At 38.8% G+C, this 22,444-nt stretch overlaps 1 protein-coding gene across 8 annotated transcripts in view; it reads right to left on the bottom strand.

Moving 5' to 3' along the window:
* The window catches only part of GULP1 (GULP PTB domain containing engulfment adaptor 1), a 144,015-nt gene that overhangs the window by 5,276 nt on the left and 116,295 nt on the right, over positions 1-22,444 (bottom strand). For 2 of the 8 annotated variants that reach the window (XM_088167765.1, XM_088167767.1), the window contains 5 exons: positions 22,292-22,384; positions 12,973-13,197; positions 10,043-10,181; positions 4,095-4,189; positions 2,285-2,320 (listed from right to left, as the gene is read on the bottom strand). In XM_088167765.1, the coding sequence (XP_088023891.1) occupies positions 2,285-2,320; positions 4,095-4,189; positions 10,043-10,181; positions 12,973-13,197; positions 22,292-22,384 (588 nt within the window). The remainder of the gene's footprint in view (positions 1-2,284; positions 2,321-4,094; positions 4,190-10,042; positions 10,182-12,972; positions 13,198-22,291; positions 22,385-22,444) is intronic. The other 6 variants (XM_088167768.1, XM_088167769.1, XM_088167766.1 and 3 more) reach the window with 5 other exon arrangements.

The raw sequence follows: 22,444 nt of genomic DNA, 5'->3' as shown, positions 1-22,444 counted from the left end.
TGCTCTCTGATCATTACAGAACAGCACATGCCACCTTTTAACTCGGCATCCACAGCTGTAATAGTAATGAAATCAGTTGCAATGATGCAGATCAGAAATAATGAATTTTTTTTCCCCTAATAAACTTGACCAATGTGTTAGGCAATTCTTTTTAATGACATACAGAGTCAGCTTCTTGGTAAACATTATAGTTCATATATATAAAAAATGGATCACTAATTTCAAAGCACAGCATTAAAGTATTTTGCCTTGTGAAATTCAGACCCTTCAGCTTCTAGTAATGTGTGTTCTTAGTGTAACTCTGCCTGTTCATTAAAAAACACGTATGCTATACATGGCTTCCTGTACTTTAAAGAGTCAGGAAACAGAAAAGCTTCATGCAGTTAAAAAAAAATCTCTCTGATTTGCTGATTTTCAGGGAATGCTGAAAAAGGCCATCCCATGGCACTGGCCAGGAGAGGGAACAAGAAGGGCTATGAAGTGTGCATCTACATTGTGCCTTGTTTTCCTGCTCAAGGAGCTTTTTTACTTTAGAGGCATTTTAACACAAGGACAGAGCAGTTTAGGGATGTGATTGATGCCTCAAAGAGAGGAGCAAAGCTTGTTTTCACTCAAAACAGCTCAGAAACCATCCCTGTTCCAACACCAGCCTTTTTTTGGTGTGAAGGATAAAAAGATGTGAGCTATTCTGGCTGAAACCAGTAAGCAGTACAAGACAAAGAACTTGCACTTTATCAGGAGAAAAATTTGCCAGAGTCAAGCTTATGGCTCAGAAGTTAACTCACTTATCACTTCACAGTGACTTCACTCAATAAGCTTAAGTCAGCACAAACCCAACGAAGCAATGACAAATTTACATATCTCTGAGAAGAGTATTTAGAAGGCTGAGTGTAACTTATTTTAGATGGAAAGATGTCAAACCTACTGATTTGCTTCAGGGCATGCAGGGAGAATGGCTTGCAGCTCCTGGAAGCTTTCTGATATTAACTACCTTGAGATTTTAATAAATTAGAGCAGCTGCTGCTGGTGTGATTCATGATCCAGGGAAACTTCTCCTCACTGCAAGATTTCTGGGAAAGTAGACATTCATTTTATTAATGTCTGGATACAGTCAAAATAAAGATGAAAATATGTTTCAGCATAAGGGTGCAGGGAAACAGGAGGTTGGACAGTCATCAGAGAGAGGCCTGAGCTGTAAAAGTCACATCTCAGCACATGTTCGAATTTTAAGCTCTCCAAAAAGATCAACAGAGATTGGACTGAGAAGTGGAATAGAAAGCTTAACTGTGAAATTTGGATCCTCCACTGAAGTTTAAAAATAAGAGCGTTCCCCTAGAGGCCAGGGAAATTTATCTGATCTCATTAAGTTCAGAATGGAGGATGCAAAGGAAAAGCACCCTCTACTCAAGAGTTTATTCTCCAGTGCCTCTTCTGTGCTGTGCTCTCCTCTCCCACTTTGGTCCCAAATCACCTCCAGCACAAGCCTAGATGAGGACAGCTTTTCTGCACAGCTTTTCTGGGTGTGTGTGCTGTGCTCACATGTTCCACACAAAGAAAAAGGGTAAGAGAGCCTGGACAGGGCTGCTCCAATCAGGCTGGCACAGCTTTGCTTGCCATCCTCACGGCAGGGTGAGCTGTATTCAACACCCCCGGGGCAGAAGTTTATGCTTGGAATGATTTGCTAGGTGTCTAAAAAACTTACCTTTACAGATTTAATGGAATACACAATTACTGAAACCCATCTATACCTCCACAATGCAAAAATGACAGATTCATTGACTTTGCATTTCAGAAAAGAAGAGAGGCTCACATGTCCCTTCCATGTTTCTCATTGTTGGATTTCCAGAGCATGTCACAAGTTCTGTGCTCTCACCTGCTGTTCAGACTAGCACAGCTGCTTCTGCTCTTTGAAAAGTTCTGAATCATTATGCCCAAACAAAGACTTGCTCCCCAAAGTGATTGTACTAACACAATCTCTGTACTAAAGGTTTCACTAGTGACAATCTGATAATGACAACTGGAGATTTCACAAGTACACATGGAAAACAAACAGCAGTGAAAACAAAGGCTCAGTATTAGCACCTGACAAGACAGAGTAAAGAAAACGACCATCAGCTGTCCCTAACTTAGAGATTGTAGGCCCCTAAAAATAAAAATGGCCCTTACTCAGAGTTCTATATACAAAACATAAATATTAAAATTTTTATATACATAAACAAATACACATAAAAATAGAAACACAGGACAAACACATGCACATTTCAATTGTAAATGCTTTAAATACCATTATTAAAATATGATATACCAACCATCGCTGACGCTGTGCACCCAGGAAAGCACAAGAAGATAAAAGAGACATTAGGAAAAACACGTTTCAATCTGTACTTTGCACCAACCACACAGTAAAATAACTGCACACAGTCTTTGCTTTGTCTCAAGTTAGAATATGGGGGTTTTTAATACCCTTTCAGCTGTACCCTTGCTCTCAGCTGGATCATACATGACAAGTTTTGTGCCAACATAAAGGCTCACTAATTAATTTTTAGTAAATAGGTGATATGCAAGGGGGGAGTGCCTTTCTTTGCAACAGGACAAGGTAACACCCTAATGCTTGGAGTTTTTGTTATTGATTAGTTGTCTCCTTTTTTTTAGATCAAGAGAGTATAAACAATGATGGGAGATTTTCATTTCCTGAGTTCAAACATCTTGGATAAAGACATTTACTACTCCGTTCTCTGATGCTTTATGAGGTGACAGCACTCTGTAGTGTTATAGGCAAACAATTCCAAATATTGTCAAAACATTACCTGTAATAGGAACTCTTAATATGTGACATTTAAATATTGACATATCATTATTAGTGGTAACCACAGTTGCTACAATTTATTTTTCCTAAAACAATGGAAATGTTGGTAATATATCAATGGGAGGTGCTGTAAGATTTGAGGTTTGTGTTCAAGGGCTTGGTAACAACATTATAGCATTCACAAAACATAAGCATGCTGTTGGAATTGGAAAAGGAGAGTTTTGGCTTTTAGCTGCTCTTGGAAATTATATGGGGGACCAAGAAGGCTAAATTTGTAACTTCTCTGTAACTTTTCTTCATCAGTGGAACCATCCTGAACTGACATGGAAAAGAAAAAGTACTCAGGAAAATGAAATGGTATTTAAATCTTATTTAAGCCATTTAAAAAAGCCTCTGCTGCTCTCTAGGCAGGAGAGAGGAACAGATGGAGCCCGAGAGCAAATTCTCTTGGACTTTGTGGGCTCCCAAGGGACAAGAGGGCTGGAAGCCCTGGGAATGCTTTCTGCTGTGGAGCCAGGATCCTAGAAATTCAAGTTTCCATTATTTCCTGCCTTTTCTTTTGCTGGCAGGCTGCTTAAAAAAAATGGAGATAAGCAAGCTGGCAAGGAACTAGTTTTGAAAGTCTGGCTGCAGAGCATCATTTGTTCCAAAACTCGAGGACTTTCTCCTAGAATTGTTTCACAATTGGGTCAATAACTGAATGGCCAATGTCGAGCGTTTCAGAATCAACAAACATTTTCTGATAAAACCACAACAGTTCAGAATTCTTGAATCAATTCTCAAGAATTTAATTGCCCCAGGGTGCCATAGAGCTGTTTTTAAAGGCAGCAGAAAATTCCCATGGCCCTGGAAGCACCTAAGTCTGCCTGATGCTGTGAGAAACCAAAGTGATGGCACTGAGGGAAACAGGAGGGTACACTGGGATGGGGGAGATTGCTGCAGTTGAAGATCAAGGGATCTGGAGGGCTCTTGGCTCTGCTCTCTCTTTCAGCTCTCTCAGTCCCTTCCCATGTAATGGTTCCCAAACCATTTTAGTTACACTGCTGAGAAACCCTTCATCAGTGTAGCTGACTAATTGTAATGGTAGTATTGGTACCAGGTGGGGATCTTGAGGCAAACTCCAACTCCAGCTCAAAGACAGTAGAAAAACTTACAAAAGGAATGGTCAGAAATAGGAGTTTGTCTGTGCATTGGTGTGTGCATTATGGAACAGATTTTCAGAATACAATAAGCATGTATCTCAAGAATAGGCACACAACCATCAAAACCCATGTAAATCAGTACTTACCTGCATCTCATCTAGTTTGGACTGAATGTCTGGAGGGAAATCTCCTGCTCCACAGCTAAAAGGGTCAAAAGGTTCTGCTCCAAAAAGGTCTCTCTCTGCAACAACAGAAAAGCGAGTCACTGGGAGAACAGGTATGGGCTCTGACAACAGGGCTTTGAAAAAGCCAACTTACATCTTCTGAGCTGAGTAACAGCACCACCACATACATCACTCATTAGCCACAGCTTTTAACATCCCAATTTGCAAGCCAGATCCTGGGCAGTTTTCCAAACTTTAATACTCAAATATTTTTCCATGAACACCACTGAACTTCCTTTAATGCTTGTGCCTTTTAGAGATCTGATGAGAAGTTGTTGCTATTTCAAGAGGGCATCATATACTCACCTGTGCTCTGCAGTCTGTGTGTATAAGGAGTTTTAAAAATGAATAGGAGGGAACTGGATATGAAATTACCAAATTTAATCTCTACATTATGTCAACAACAAATTACCAACCAACTAGTCTTCGTGTCCCCTGTCTGCCACTCCTCAGACCAAGGATGTTTTTGTGAGACAAGCGAACACTCCTACTCAGGCAAGGCAAGGCCTTGGTTTGATACAGCTCCTCAATGAACAACTAGCAGTAATTGAAATTAAAAATCATCATTCGTAAAATCTTGGATAAATCACATCAAGGAAAGAAAAAATTAAACAACTCCAAAACTACAACAGAACTGTGAATTGTCACTTACGCTAAAATTCCACTGGTGCATAAATAGAATGATTGCAAATTTCCCTTTCCAATATCAAAAGTTCCTCACTTTTTCTTAAGTGCAGTTTGCATTCTAGTGGTCAAAGGGATGATTTTTTTTGTCTGGGCCAGAATAAACATCTCCAATACAACTGGGTTCTTTTTTCATATTAGACTGGTATAGTCCTTCTTATATGCCTGCTCAAATATTTTTTTGGTTTTCAGGTTTTGGGTAGTTTTTCCTCCTTCTTAGTAGTAAATTTTTCTTTCCTACAGTTAAAGGTTCCATCTCTAGACACTTTTTCCATCTCACATTGGATTAAACCACAGCAGTAAAAAAAATAACTTTGCTAACCCAACCCCACTGACTGGAGAATTTACAGAACCAAGATTCTACAGCCTTGTTATTGGTGGAGAGAAAACCAGAACCATTAGGAAATATCCTCTCTCCTAACTTTCACGGCTGCCTAGCAAGAAACCTGAGAAGCATTCTACCTGCCCCAAAACAATTTTAGTTATGGAGTAAGGGGGGCAATAGTAACCCTGAAGTGACTGGACAGTTAAGCACAAAATTCACCCTTAACACCTGAGGTCTGGGTGACAATTAACTGCTGCACCCAACCCCAGCCCTATTATCAGTGGTGCAGCTCTTGCCTACAGCAGCACAGATGGCTTGATTTTGGCATCCTTAGAGGCAGAATTTTACACCTCTGTTCTCCAGGTTCTTCAACAGTTATTGTACACATCAGTCTGCCAGGCTTTACCCTTATCAATTAGGTGTTATCAGGCTGCACACCAGGCATGTTAAATAACTGGCAACTACCATCATTTGCTCCCACAATAAAGTGCAGAAATTCCCATCGTAAAGTACAGAAACTTGAGCAGAACTTGATTGATTACATATTTCAAAAACTGTGGCTAAACAGCTACAAACTGTCACATGGGACCAGGAGATGGCCCAGATAAGAGAGCCTTATTCCAAGAGCTCATATGAGCCAAGAAGAAATCCAGTCTTTCCTGGCAAAGGCAGACCACCTGCGTGCAAGAGAGACTTTCACTCGGATAATCTAATGTAGAAATTAGGTTCTCCCTCGTCCTTTTCCTCTTTCACAGCCAAAATGGGTCTGCTCCAGTATAACCAGTGTCCTGAAATGCTCTGATGCTTCTAACAAATAACCTTCAGATGTGTAGCAGCTTTGACTTGCAATCTAACCTCTACTGGGCACAAAAGTGATTCTACTTTATAACCCTCCATAGCCTGTGGTTCATGATATAGGTCCACTTTCTTTATTTTTGCCTTTAAAATAAGCTGACAGCTTTCTCTATGGTCAGACAATTGAAATCAAACACTAAGACTTAGCAAACATTCTATGAATGTATTTAGGAAAATAGGTGAAGGACAAAACTCCTGCATTTAATTTGTACTGAATTATCAATTATGACTATTTTTAAAAGCAAGTATTTTATACACTATTATGGCTATTTCTCATTCATGCCTTATCATTGGACTTTTATTAATGAAAGCACTTTCGAGCTCATTAGCAGGAGAACAGCAGAGGTTTTAACTCCTTTAATGTCATTCCTTCCTTTGTGAAAGATTTCTGAATTAATACTGTGTACAAGGCAGAATTTAGAACCAACCCGAGTGTGACTTATTCCAAGTGACAGAGCCTATAAACCCTGCACAGAATCATATTTAAAATAAAGAAGCATTACCTAGTTGAGTTTCTGTGGAAAGCTCTTACTTGGGGAACTATCTCTGTCATAACTTGCTATCCATTTCAGCTGAACAAGTCCACAAAACAACTGCTTTTCTGCATTTCCAGTCTGTGTGTTATAGGAGAGACTGCACTGCTAAGAGTCAAGGAGGGACAAAGTTCCATGGAATATTTTCAATATCACTGTTGATATGTGCCTTGGGAAGCTGAAGAACGTGTGTAAAATGGAGAAATATGAAGATTTCATCCCTGCAGAGCTGCACTATTGCATGGGAGATCCATAAGCTTATCCACCAGTGTTCACTCCACTCAGGATGGCGGATGGGATAAATTGGTAACTTTTATTTCAGGCCAGATTATTTGCATGGAAATTAGCTATAACAAGAATATCTTGCCTGGCACACCCCCCAATATTACTGTAGCAAGGATAGGCATTTCTTTCTCCAATAAACAGCAACCAGGAAGCCTTTGAAAATGATTCTTTCAAATGGTACAAATAATTTCCTTTCCCATTCCTTTCTGGATGGAAATAAATTCAGAGGCTGCAAAATTGATCCACAAATTCAAAAGCCATGAAATGTTGATGTTTTAGATCCTCAGCTCAAACCACAGGATAATATGAACAAATAATAAATTCTGGGACCTGACATTCAGGAGAACAAACACATAATACTGGAGAAGAGCAACCTGCACTCTATGATAAATTCAAAATGAGCAATTACTAAGCAAAAATACAAATATTTGCCTGTTCTGCTGCACTTGACATCCCAATCTCTACCTCAGCTCTCGTCCAGGCTCACAGCTATGCTGATATATGCTTTGCCCAGATGGAGCAGCTGTGATTACAAAAATGAATCACACTGAGAGACAAGCACCCAAAGAAATATTTGGAATAAACTGAGACCAGGAAATTCAAAAAGCCTTTCCTTTAGCTGCAGGCTACTCCATATTTTTTTTTCTTTGGAAATTATTGCAGCCATTATTCTGAGAAAATACTCTTAAATATGTGCAGAAAAGAGCACCTTGGAGCAGATTTCTGCATCTGCAATTTGTGACCTTGGATCATTTATGATGTATTTGTGAGAAATAAATATTGAACAACTCAATAGAGAATAATCCTCTCCAGTTCTTTTCTGAGATATGAAAATAATCCCGTGCCAACAAGAAACACTAGTTAATTCCTCCTTTAATGAAATAAAATTAATAAATTATTTCTTACCATTCGGATAACTTATGAGAACATTCACAACCCCTTACTCCATGAGGAAGAAGCTGCATGCAATCCCTAGCATTGCATTTTTGGTTGCATTTCACTATGTTGCAATTATTACCTGAAGAGTCAGCATGCATTTATCCAATCTGCAACCTCTTGGACAAAAATTATGCCATTTTCTCCTTTAAACAGGCAAACCTGATTTATTTGCTATTGCTGATACAGCCAGTAGTGAGCAGAGATTTATTGAGTAGCCCTGCAGGAACACTGCTGAATCTGAACTCAAAATCTCAAGATTTAATTCATTTTTAAAAGCTTAAATGCCTTGGAAATATCTGTCTTTAAAAAAAAAAAAAAAAAAGTCACTGTTGCTTCTCTCTAGTATCAAAAGGCTGGGTATCTTAAACTACATGATCACCCTGTACTTTCACCAAACCAACTCTGCTTGAGTGCAGTGACAAAGAAAGGAGAGGTAGGAAGAGGAAAAGATGATCTCAGAAAATGGAGACTCCAAACTTGGGCTCCTCTTGGTTGCCAGCCCTCTGACTTGTACTGGAGAAAGAAATGCCAGCTTGCTGTGCCACCACAGAGCAATGCATTATTGCACATTGTCACAGTAATGGGACACTGCACAGCCTATGGGAGCTGAACTTCCTCATCTGGGACAGCAAAACCTTTGTTTGATGATAGAATATTCCTCTCCTGTTTCGATGACACTGAATTATTCCAAAAAGCATTAATAGCTGATGAACACGGTAATTATCACTGTTAATAAGCAACTGTGGTTTTTTTAATATTAAAAAACTCACTGCCTAAACAATTACAAATCCCATATAGCTGGAATTTTCAAGATCCTTCAAGACTGAGTGCTGACTCCCACAAGATTTCTATCGAACTGAGCAACAATTTCAATAGAATTGAGGTAGGACAATAGGTAAAACAATAAAATCTTGACCTATAATTCAATTCAATTCCGTTACATTCTCGAAGCTGTATATGCACATTTAGATCTATTTTATGGCATTGCCTGTAGTTTCAGAGAAGCAATCTTACAGTCATTTAATACAAAACCATAACATTTTGTCAATAAAGCAGTTCTATTCTAATATTCTACTAGAATATTCTAATATTCTTTTAAATTATATGAAAACAGTCAATACTGACTATACTTGACAGATATAAAATTCTGTTAGTATACCTTCTGAGAATCCCACAGAAGTTCATTAATTATTTTAAATATTCTCTTTTAAAAAAGCAGGGCTCTTTATTGAATTAAGTGTCTCAACATTTACTTTCTCTTCAGAAGGTGACAAAAATTCTGAGCATTGGAACCAAACAGTGCACCAGATATGGGCTTGGGGATGGAAGACATTCACTGACTGAAGCTATAAAATGCATTTTTTTGTTTGTGCACAGCTCCCATTCACAGCTGAAAATCCTACATCCTAGAGACAGGCCCCCAAACAGCACAATCTCCTCAAATATGTTCCATATGGTGGCAGGCAGTAATATGAATGTCCCTTTTCCACTCTAAAAAAGCCATCAGGAACAGAAGATACAAACACAGGCTGGTATTCCAAAACCTATAATATGACTTGTTCATGCCCCACTTTCCACTCCCTCGAGGGATTTCCAAAGCTTTTAAAAGATTTTCTGGACTCCAAAAAGATTTCCAGTGAAGCCAAAAACCTTACCCTAGATACTTTCAAGCCTTTGCAAAATAAATTTGCTGTTGTCAGTAATGTTTTGAAGGCCTTTTAGGAGTGGTTGACAGATCTGGAGAGGTTCATCAACTATAGTTAAACAGAGCTGTGCATGGTATGAAAAGCAGTATTGGAAACAGCATTCCCAGTCTCCTTGAGGGGTTTCTTTGGCTCTCCCTTGAGCATCACCATCACCATACTTACTCCACCTGCTGCCTTCCCCAGAAATGCAGGCTCTACATGCTAGACATGGCTTGACAAGGAAGGGACTAACAGGATGTAAAAGTATTCCTTGAAGTACAGAAAAGAGACTGTAAAAGAAAAGCCAAGTTAAAAATCCCCAACCCAACTCCTTCCAAGTGTATATGTCATACTTTCACACTAAGTTTGTTTATAATGCAACTTGGCAGCAACATCAAGGACTTGGGGAAGATGGTATAAAGATGAAACAGCATTAGCGAATGTGATTTTACAAAAAAACTGCATTTGGCTTTTCATGCAAAACGTACGTAAAACTTTAAAGATGCTTTAATAAAAAAAAAAAATAATGCAAGCAAAAAGTAGGTCAGTTGTTACAAAACTTACTGATCTCTGTAGATCTACTGGGTACTGGAGGAGGCTGTGTACCATTGCGAGTAGGTGTTGATGATTGAGGGGATATGGGAGAAAAGGGAACCATATCAAAGATGTCAGTGGAGGGTGATTTAGGTGTCACACTGCCTGCCTACAATAAGGACAATAAATATTAGGGCAACGTTTCACATGAAAAAGATCACAATACTGAATTCTTCAGCATGCAGGTAAGTCACATTTTGAAAAAAAAAAAGTTAAAAACAACCATCAGCATGCAAACCCCAGCTCCTGACACCAAGCAAATGGCATTTGCAGTACAGAGTCTGACACATGCTAACACTCCCCAGTACAAAAGCAGCATTGTCATTTTTTCATTTTCAGTTGAAGATGTGTCACAGTTACACCTGACAAAGCTGTGACAAGCAGTTCTCTCTTGCAAACACAGGAGCACAGACACCTTCACGAGACCCAGTCGAGGCAATATGGCAACAACGATGTGCTCTGCTCTGGAGAGCACAGAACCCAGTTAAAAGATACAATCCCAGTATTTTTGGTTTACTAATTCTTCTTTACATGATCTCTTATTTAGCAGCTTAGAGAAATTGGTATGAGCAAAGCTTTAAATGTGTTTTTCCATAACAATCTAGATGTGATATACTGAATATTAATATCCAAAGTAAACCTGTTGTCCTCAAAGATAAAACTGAAGAGATTTCATTCAAAAGGCCCAGGAATTTGGAAGGGTTCAAGAAAATACTGGGCAAGCAAGAAACCCCAAACCCACCAATTACTATAGTTCTACAGCCATATTTGGCTTTGAATGGTTCATTCCTCCTGCCACCAGTCCACTACTTCAGGGCACAAGCAAGGCACAGTCAAGTCAAAATATACTGAACACTGAAGACAGAGGATGAAACAGATTAAAACTGAGACTGACAAGCTGAAGGCAAAACTAGTTTGCATGTACATGTTATTATTGAGACAATGCAGAAAACCCCACACTCTGTGTATTAGAAAGGCCAGCCAGGCACAGCAAAAGCCTGCAGCTTTGAAACAAGATTCAGTTTGCCCAAACTATCCACACAGAATTTTTGAAGCACAAGTTAAATTAGTCACATGGATCCTTTTATTCAGAATACACAAATATGATGGCCTGGCAAGCAGGTAATTCTTAGTACTGCTTGTCCATGAAAGCCCCATGGATGAGCCCTGATTTTGGAATGCTGCTTTCTTCACTGCCTGAGGAAGATTCCTAAACCAAGTCTCCAGGTAGCCCTGAACCACCCCTGTTTCTCTCTGGAGGTTCTCTGCAGTGGCTGCTGAGAAGCAGTATTGATCCACAGCCTTCCTCTGAATGCACTCTTAAAGGAGGAAAAACCATGAGGCTCTCAAGTCCTACATTTCTTATTTCTTTGAGGTTCTGTGATTCTTAGGAGTTTTCAATTCATATTTAAATTTTAGATTAATATTTTAAAATTGCATTATGAGAGATCTGTAACTGTTCAAAATCTAAAAGAACCTGGGGTATTTCTTCCCAGATATATAGAAGCATAGCAAGAAAAAAAAATCTACATTTAATATGTTGCTTTTATTGTTTTACTTTTTAAAAAAAAATTATCTCAGCTATTCCCAAGCATGACTATAGTTGAATTAACTTCATAAAAGAACCAGTTCTCAAGATTTTAACACATCCAGGACTTTTACTGTCCTCAACTGGAGTCACTAGTGGATTTTCAAAGATGATGTGTTGTGAAAAGATTTCAGTGCAGAGTTTAGACACCACAGGCTCCCATGGGCCTGGCACTAACCCTGCAGAGAACCAGGATAATCCAAGCCTGGCAGATTGCTGGATATCATCTGCTCCAACTCACAGCAGTGCAATGGATGTGCTGGACACAAAATCAATATAATAAAGAGGCACATCCTGCATCTGAACCTTGCTCTGATTGAAGACAGGCTTTCGTCAGCATCGGGAAGGTGGGACCAGGATTAGGGCATAAATAAATGCTTACATCAACCTCCATTTCCATCAGCACCCGTGGGTAAATCCTAGAATGTCCTGGAGATCATATGTGCTAGTGGAGAATCTTATTATTTGCTAAATGTCTATGGCTATCTGGAAGACAGATAAACAGCACTTACATTTAGTTATAAATGTGCTGTTTAGACAGAAAAAAGAAAGCCCAAACTTTAGAGTAATTTCCCACTTACATTCCATTTTGTTGAAGTCACTTACTGCCTATTTTGATTCTACTGATATAATTTAATTAAAACTGTGACTTAAGAAATGTGTATTTTGAATACATATGAGTACAAGAAGCATTTTTATTTAGTGAACACATGCACAAAGCCAGGATGGTCGTCAAATAAAGCCAAATATTACTTGCAAATGGAAGAAAAGTTGAGATATAAGTACATGAATATGAAAAAGGAGGCAATATGCCCATTTCATATTTGAGAATAATTTTCAACCTTCATTTTGCACAGTTTTTGTAAAGTATGCTAAAAGTTATTTAATGGATCATTGCTTTTCTATTAATTCATGGAGGGAAGAGGCCCTTGAAGCTGGACCTTTAGAATTGTTTTGAATGGCTATTCTTCATATAAAAAAATTAATAAAACATTGATAGATATCATTGATGATAGAAATAATTAATTAATGGACTAATTTAAACATGTCGGAAAAATAAGAAGTTTAGTTTTTAGGGATGGGAGAGAAAAAGCTCTGTAGAAATTAGAGTAATTCCTCACAAATTCCATATTTTAAGAGTACCCCTAGAGAACCCAAGATTCATCTGCCCTATCCTTTAGCCACTGTACAAAATGCACATTTTTTTATACAAGTTAATACATAACAGAGAACACAAAACAAAAGCCAAAAATAAAAAACAACACTAAAAAAAAAAAACAAAACTGAAAAAGCTTTTGCACAGCAAGATTACACGAGGTCTTGGGCAGCTGTATTCACTGGCAGGCTTTGGAAGACCACTTTTTGAAGGTGGTGGTATTAACAATCCAGGTGGTAGTCTAGAGTCAGGAGAACTCCTAGGAGTAAGCGTAATGGAAGAGATATCTAAACAAGGAGGTGAATCCTCATTGTTACACCAGAAAAAAGTAGAGGGTCTTTGAAACATATGTTCATCATTATCACACTTTATGTGCAGCAGCTGAAAAGGAATCACAGAAAGAGAAAACATTCTGAGGAGCAGAACGTGGTAACGTCAGGGAAAGAAGAAAAAAAGAAACACATTTCATATTTCAAAAAAGCTTGTCAGCAACTTGCTGTTCAGAGCTACAGTTACAAGATACAGAACTTGAAAATACTTCAAAACAAAATATAAGAATATTCCACATTGAGTGGTAACCCAGTACCAACTGGAACAAAGACAACTTGATCCATGATCATTACACCAAATAAAATGAAGTCAGACATCTTTCCAATAGTGTGTGTGAGATGCTAAGAAATGTCTAAAGCCAGCAAGGTATCAGCAATCTCTCACATCTGCACTTGTAAATTAGCAGGTAGGCACAAGTCTGGGGAGAAGAGTTACTGTGCTGGTTAATGCACAGGTCAGACTTTTCTCTAAGTAACTGAGGAAAAATCTACCATTTATATCCCACCAATGCTGAAAGAACAGCTCACTCTTAAACTAAAATCTTCAGAGGACAGATTAATCCCTGGATCTTAACAGAAGGGACTGCACACTTGTTGCAGGAATTTCTTCTGGCCACAGCCAAGGAGAAGGCAGGAATGGCACCTGGGCTGGAGGTGTCCTGCCCAAACCCCTGGGACTGGCCCAGGCTGAGGCAGTGGCAGATGAGTGCAGCAGGAATTGTGAAGCTTGTTTTTGCTCCCTTCATAGCGTTACACAATGGATATGTCACGATTATTTCACTAGAAGTTAGCACAACTCAGTAGAGCAGGATTCAGTCAATTATTTTAAATTATTTTTTTAGTGCTATGCAGAAAGCAAAATATTTCATATCCTTTAAAAATTAGTCTCAGCTTCTTTCTTCACAGATTAACCTGGCTAAGGGTACAGGTGAATAAATGTAGTAAAAGTGCCATACATGAGAATATCAAAGCAACTCACAAAATTCCCTACTCAAAACTTGCAATTCAGTATTAAAGAAAAAAAAATGGTTTTCATCTCAACTTCAAAAATTTCCATACTGAAATGGTGAAATGGAAGGTTCGGAATGGTAATCAATAAAAAGAAATCAAAAAACCTACAGGAGAGAATTTTAATTATTTCAAGGGTATCACCAGACTACAGGCAGAAGAGTTGCAATGCTACTGTGCATTACTGCCATGGAATCCTTGCTGCTATACATAATTATGGGGAAAAAGAAGCCCTCAGAATAATAAACTCTCAAAAATAATAAATTCAATGCAATTAAAATAAATAAGTGTAATTAAGAAAGCCAAATACTCTCCTGAAATGCAAAACAGCAAAGGATAAAGAGTTTTCATATGAAGGCATGGATGTGGCAGGAAAAATCACACAGAAAGCAGCAAAATGCACATAGGACACCAAACAGCAAAGCCATGAGGATGATGAACATATATCAAATCCAGGCAATGGAAAAATTCAACACAAAACCAGAACCTACAGCCCTGGTGTCATCTGAGTCCTGAACTGGAGCAGCCATCAGTGGCATCAGTGACACTGAGGACACCACACACCGTGTGAGGTGGTAAGCTTCCAAAACAACAGTTTTGGGGATGCCCCTGCTGAGGAAATGAATTTTCCCTAGGAATTCTTCATTGGCACAGCAGCACAGAACCCACTGGGGGCTGGAGGGCTGCTCTGTGTCTCACTCATGGCCCAGAGGGACCTGCAAGGCTGATGGGATTTCTGCTCACAGCCCACAGGGGCAGCAGTATTCCACAACGGAAAACAGGGAATACCACCAGATGCACAAAGTGCAGGGGGAGAAAGGAAGAGACCCTTACTCTAAAGAATACAACCTGAAAAGGGTGTAGCTTCTGAAAATTAATACTCTTACACCAAATTAGAAAGGAAGAAAATATAGTAAAAATAATTAAATTGTTATTTTATATAGCAACGTTTTGTCTGAGGTTCCCACTAGTGGCATTGATACAATATGTTCCAATTCAGGCCTCATTCCATGAACATAAGAAAACAACAAGAAATGATATTTCATGAAATTACCACACTAGTTCAGTGGGCTTGGTCTCTTTTATGGTTAGATGTAACTATGTGCCAGCAAAGGATTTGACTCATTCTACTGAGAGTGGTGCTGAAAATACACTCATGTGCTGCATCACACCAGAAAATGTAATGTGATTGAGATTTTATTAATCAGGAAACCACTTCGAAATTGTTTCTTTTTACAAGGTGTCTCTAGACACTGATTGCAATCTCTGTGTCATACCCACATAGCAATCACCTAAGTGTGAACTAGAATAAATTAGCAAATGGTTTTGTTCCTTAGAACAGTCGAATGGGTAATATACAGAACCACCACAGCAGGTAACTGTAGTGATGTTCCAGGGAATGGTGAGTGACTGCGAATTGAAAATTATGCATTTAGTCAAGAACATGCTCATTTCCTGAGATTTGGGACTACTAGGAACACTCCTTAATCCATAATTTACTAATTAACAAAATATTCTATAAGCATTAGCAATTTCATTACTTAACTGCTACATCTTCAGTTAATTTAGTACTTTTTCAGTGACATGAAATATGCCACAGACAATTTCAAATTCTTTTTTTTTTTAACATCATAAACGTAACAGAATTCTATACTCTCATGAAAAAGTGCTCAAACAACTGAACACAGAATATTACAAATGTAAAAAAGCTGAAGATAGGCAAAAAAACAATAAAAAAAACTTGTGCATTTTCCCTCTTGGCAATCTTGGTGGAAACAGGAATCAAGTGATATGCATAAACACATTCCAAAACGGTTTTTGAAATCTGCATAGAGTTCCAACATCTATCGTGGAGTTTTCCCATGAGTGTGGTAAAGCTTTCCAATGAGGGTCACTGGGGCAGCTGGCCTATGCTTCTAGGTCACAAGAGAACCTTGGAGCAAAGGTTTAATCAATCAGTATCTTTAATGCTCTGCTGAAAACTGCAGGGCTTTTGCACCACTTCCATGTAGGAGTATCTATTCCACACTGCTTCTCTGGTAATACTTGTGGTGCATGGAAGAACACAGATCCTTCTGGGGGCTGCTTCTCCCAACACCTCTTCTCTTCCTGCTGCCCTCCAGTTCTGCTTCCCCCCTCATTTTGGTGTTCTCAGGGAAGCCTGGCAGCTTTGGGCAGCACTGGCAATGGAAAGAGGAGCCTGTAGGACACGATGTGACCCCACTGTGCCAGGGCTGCAGTTACACACAGCAGCAGCACCCAAAGCCTCCCTGTGACACACACTGGAGCTGTGAGTCCCCCCGCAGGCAAACAACGAGATGAGAATCCAATGGTGCTCACGAAATCAACACCAAATGCAAAAAAAAGACCAGTGGTTAAAGCACTGCCAAGCCACTAAAACAAATGAGAAGTAAACAACAGATACACGAAGTCACAGAAACTTCAGCACTGCATGCAAAGGAGTGAGACAAAGGAAACGTTCCATGCCAACATTTCCCATGGCACATGGAAGCACAGCTCGAGAGGTGAACTAAGGAAAACTCTTAGATTGGGATTGCATGTCCTCGACAGAGCCACTCTTTTTTTTTCACCAAAAAAAGTGATAGTTCCTGTTGCATAACACTGCTGCATTGGCAAACACAGTCATCTGAGGGACTAGCTTCTCAAAGTTCGAGGAGGACTGCTCAAATCCATTGACCCAAATGCAGAAAAAATGATCACTAAGCAGTTTATTATTTACTGAATGTGCTGAGCAAACGTAAACCTAATTAGCTACAACATCCTCAGAGAAAAAGCGTGAAGATTGACAATTTGGTGTTCAACTTTCACAATATATTTTATGCAAAAGTATTTCATTATACAATCCAGTTTTCTCTCTTTCATTTCCAACTATGATTTCATTGCCTTAATGGATTCTTTTATAGGTTCAGAAGGAAATTTTATTTTCCCCATAGAGTTTATGAACTGACAGAAAAAGCACCTAAATTAGATTGATGTTGATTTGGCCATATGGCTAGATTTAGAGCAGCTACAGAAAAATTGTCAATGTGATATTAATTATCAAGCAAGAAGAGAATCCTGATGGTAATTTTATCCCCCAAAAGCAGAACTTGATTTCTGTAAATGCTTTTCACCCATTTACACACTGCAAAAATGCAAAGAGTAGGTGATTGCATTATTCACATATGTATTTTTCACCCATTTCACTCTGTCTGTCAGTATTATTTTAAAATATGTCCTCAAATAAACCCTTAGTTGGCCTGCAAAAAAACCTGCAATACATGCAAGAATCATCAGAAAAGCAGTTTTAGACTGAATTTCCCTTTACACATCCCAAACAAGCCTTTAACTTGCACTACTTATAAACTGGATATAGAAAAGTCATCCCTAAATTTTTAAATTATTCCAATAGTTGCAATTTCCATATGCATGTGGGTTTTTTTGTTTGTTTGTTTTGGTGTTTTTGCTTTTTTGTTTGTTTGTTTCAGATTTTTTTTTTAATAGAGCAACTGAGGACTCACAAAAAACTCCCAATACTCCAATTCACTGTTCTAACTTAAAACATAATTTAATTAAAACAATAAGTAACAGATATTTCAGCTAGAAAAATGTTCTCTGCTATGAAATCATCAACTTAAAATATTTTTGATTCTGTGCTTTAAATGAAGCTTTAAGCTTACAACTCACTGCTTCCATTTTTTTCTCTTAGTTAGACCACACATGGATTTTTGGATAAGTCATCACAAAATTTTACATTTTGATGTGAAGGATCAGAAAATTTAGGTGTTTTAGTATTATGTTTTGCAAAGGAAGCATTCAACACTGGTACCCAACAATTCAATAGGTGAGCACAGGGTCAACTCCTTTTAGAGAAGTAAATCTGACAGCAAAGTCACATATTGCAGTCCAGCCTGGCACATCACATTTTGTCTACAGTTTGTGAAACTACAAAAAAAAATGTTTTAAAAACGTTAGAGGATCTGAAATTTAAGTCTTCATAGTATTACATTTGATCCTGAGCAAATGGTTTTATTTCATATTTAGCTACAAACCTATTTTCAGTGACAACAGGAAGTTAGAAACGTTTATTTCAAATGGCAGCCTGGATGAAGCTACTTAGAACTGAAACACTTTGAAACTATTTTTATTAAATATGCAGTGAACCAGATGCTTAAAACGATACACATATTTAGTTATCCATCCACAGGTTAAAGATGTTCTCACGTTCTATTTTCTTTTGATACTGAAGTGAAAACAGGAAATGTAACCTGGTCCTGCTTGTGGGAAAATGATCTGGGAATCAGAAGACTGAGCTTTTAAAAAATAAAACAAAAACAACCACACAACCAACCAACTATGTCAAGGGTGAGTGATATAATACAAAAAAAACCTGCTGCACTTCAAATTTCCCAAAGTGTCTTCTCCTTCTTCATTTCATTAAAAGCTAACGGGAAGACTAATGTGTCTAGAATGATGAAAGACACAGAAATCAATGCAGAAGCAGAAATTACAGACTGGCACTGCATGCAAACGCTACCATGGCTTCCCAGTTACTGCCAGGTGGGAAAGGCATTCTGTCCTGGACCAGTATCTTGACAGATAAAGCATGCCAGTGACATCATGTGCTGTCACAGCACTGTGTCACACTACAGGGGCAATCAATCCTAAAAGCCCCTCAGGCTCCTCTCCTGGGGATGGAAAACACCTTCCCATTGCCAGCTGGCACTGTGCCTGCCCTGGGTCCCTGGGATGGGCTCTGATGGAGAAGAGGACACAGCCCAGAGTGATGTCAGTGGTTCTATGGTTTGAGCACAAGTCCCTGCAGCACTCTCTGCTCTGGGAAGGACATCCTTGTTTAATCCCATTGCTGCTGCAGTCCCACATCAGCTGCTGCCTGCCAGGGGCTGCTGTGGCCATGCACTGGTCACAGCCACCTCCTGTATGACAGGCAAGCCACTCGAGCACATCTGCCAACGCTGAGAGAGCACAAACAGCATGCAAACAACCAAACACGAAAAGGAAAGCACAAGGTATGAAAATCCAAGGTACTGTTTAAGCACAAACAGAAGCAACTTTTAACCATCTGTAGCTGGCTTCTGAAACTCAGCATTTCTTGACAAACAGCTGTGATGCCAGTTAAAGGCACACATTCTTTTATCACGTTAGGTGTCAAGGATAAAGGCTTCAATTTTCCATTGACCACTGAACAATCCCTTCCCTACACCTCAGCATGCAGAAGAGCTGGACTGCCAGATAAGGGGCTCCAGATGTAAAAAAAAATAAAAAAAATAGAAATAAATCAAAATGCTTATTATGTTTAAGAAAAGCTTCAGAAAGCTGTTGTATGGCACTGGCATCTCTGCATAATTCAACAGTGTGATATGAAAAACGCAAGAGAACTTAAAACTTATAGTTTAATAAATCTCTTCTAAATCACAAGAGTGGTCATCTTACATTCACAGCATGTAATACCAAGACTATCTGCATGGAAGGAAGCTTCCCCCACCCACCCAAAAGTGCTTAGAAAGAGGCACAAAGAAGGTATTATTCTACATGTTGGATATTCAGCTTAATTTAAGCTATTTTATTTCAGAAAATACTATGAGCAGATCTGAAAAGTTTAGTCTGACAAAAAAAATCACAATATAGATCTGTTACTTTAATTTTGAAGACAGAGCAGCAGCAGTACAGACATTTTTAGTTCAAATTAAAAAAAAATCTCCAATTATTTAGTTTAAAAACTAAAGTTTTTCATTACAGAAATTATGTGGAAATAGGGGGAAAAAAATTGCACCACTTCTTTTTACTGATAGGAATTGAGACTTTGCAGAATCATACTTGAAATTGCAGCTGATTTGAATGAAAAGTGAAAAAAATTAATTGCAAACTACAAGAGGCAATCCATTGTAGTTTTGTTCCTTCATACATATTTGTTGCTATGTAGTGGAAAAGGAGATAGGTCTCATCACATTCACTGCTCTTCCAGGCACAGTGACTGATAATCCTTTTAATGGACTCAAACTGCCCTAAAAATATTTATGCTTCTTTTTGTCTGCACTGAAGTCACTTGACAATGTCACCAGCCCACTCCTTCATTCTTTCTCAACCCAGCAGTTGCATTGACATGGAGTCATTCCTACACCAGCACATTTGAGAGCTCTGATTTACCATCTGCACAAGATCTGGTTCAGAAAGGACTGCCTGAAAGCTGCCTCTTGGTAGGGTGCCAAAGTCAGTAGTGCTTGGTGGGAACTGCTGTGGGGCTGGAGCTGAGAAAGACCTGCTCCTAAAAACATGCTTGGTTTTGGTTGGTTGGTGTCTTGGTTTTGTTTCCTTTTCATTTCTGGCTGCACAAGTGATGGAAGAATCCTGAAAAAGGAAAGGAGCTTAATCCAAACTCCTGCTTGAAGCAGGATCCAATTAGCTGAGGCTGTTGAGGACCATGCCCAGGGAAGATCCAGCATCTCCAAGAGTACAGAGAGCTCCAACTTCTGGGCATCCTGTTCCAACACTCATCCACTTATAGAAATCTTTTGTGTCAGAATGGATGCAGATGTTGAACAGGCTCTTAGGTGGCTCTTACTGCAATTTTAAACATTTGTGAAAGGAAATGTTTGAGGCTTTCATTTTAAAGGAGTACATAAAGCAATAAAATAAAAGTGCAAATTAATAGCCAACGGTGATTATTTAAATGAATTAATATCAATAATTATCAATATTCTAAAGTTTTGTTGCAGCACAACTGCTGTTTAAGCAATATGCTTATTCACTGTACCAATAGTAATTAACAATAAAGCACCACCTAGGGAGAGTTTACAAATGGCCAGCAAATTAAAAAATTAGATCTTAACTCTTTAATATGAAATGCAACATCATTGTCTTAAAAGACACACTAAATCACAAACTACTGGATATTTTTGGAGCATTATTAATAATTTTCCTTATTTTTTTGCTGAATGAAATGAAAAGTTCTTTAATTTTAAAGAAAATAATTGATTGCAATGGATTTAAGAGCCAATTTATTTGCATTTAAATAAACGTTTAGTTATTATATTTATGAATAAAAACAAACTGCCACCCTGATTGAGGACAATAAAAGATAAAAAAATTGACTAACGTGATATTAAATCTAGGTTAAAATTGATTACCTATCACTGAATGCTTCATAAGTGAGAAGACATTCATAATTTAAAACGTTCACTGTTGTGGTTACACAGTATTTATAATTTATGGTGCTCGCTCCTCTAAGTAGATTTCAGTAAAATGAAATGGCAGTCCCTCATGGGAACAACCATCTGATCAACATAAAGAATGTACAGACACTACTGAGAAACTGCCAGCACCACTGCAAATATGCTTTTACACTGCCCACAGTTCTGAGCATCCATTTAAGGGGAAATGGTGAACATTCAGGGCAGGAACAAGGCAGTCCAAAATGCACAGCTGAAAAGCAGTTCCTCTTGTTCCAAGATTTTGCCACACATAGATTAAGAAATCAGATTTATTTTCACAGCTGCCTAAAGCTGTACAGATGGAACACACCTGTAAGAAGAGGGGAGTCATTAGGACCAGTCTGCAGTGCAACCTGCACCTTCACACGTCCTGGGTGTCAGGAAGTGCCAGCCAGCAATTTAAACATTTAAAATTTAAAATTCTGTCCTCATCTGTCCCCACCTACAGGAACTGCAGGGCGGTCGGGATTTCCAGGGAGGAACCCACGCTTGCTCCTCTTTCCCTCCAGCCCAGCAGCAGCTCCCAAGCCCTTGGCAGGCAGGCTGTGAGCATGTCACAGGTGACCATGTGCTTGTGACAAAGCCCCCAGGCAGTGCTCAGGAGCCAGCTCCGTTCAGTGCAGAATGGCTTCTCACCCTCAGCTGGCACATCCTGCTCCAGTGAGCATTTACTGTCCTTGGGCAGCAACAAATAGGTATGGAAGGGCCACAGCTGCACAGGCTGCAATGTGCACTTCTGCTGGCTCGTCACAATGTCACTGTTAGCTCAACACTGCCCTTCAACACGTTACACGATCACTGCATGTTAATGGCAATCTCTGGGAACAGCAGGGATGCTCGTCATGATCATAAGGTGATTATAAATACAGAGTGACTTCAGACACAGGAGTTATGTCATGTACTTACTGGAGATGCGTGTACTTGTGTTATTCTTAACTGGTTTTCCAAATCTTGAACTTTATTTTTCAGTTCTGCATTTTCGGTTTCTAATTCTTGAATCTAAAAAGCAAGTGGTTATTCAACAGCTATTGGGATAGTCATGGATTTCAACAACAGCAT

The sequence above is a fragment of the Sturnus vulgaris genome, chromosome 7, assembly GCF_052056855.1.
Source record: "Sturnus vulgaris isolate bStuVul1 chromosome 7, bStuVul1.hap1, whole genome shotgun sequence".
In the NCBI taxonomy this organism is placed as follows: domain Eukaryota; kingdom Metazoa; phylum Chordata; class Aves; order Passeriformes; family Sturnidae; genus Sturnus; species Sturnus vulgaris.
This window is presented reverse-complemented; position numbering and strand designations above follow the sequence as displayed.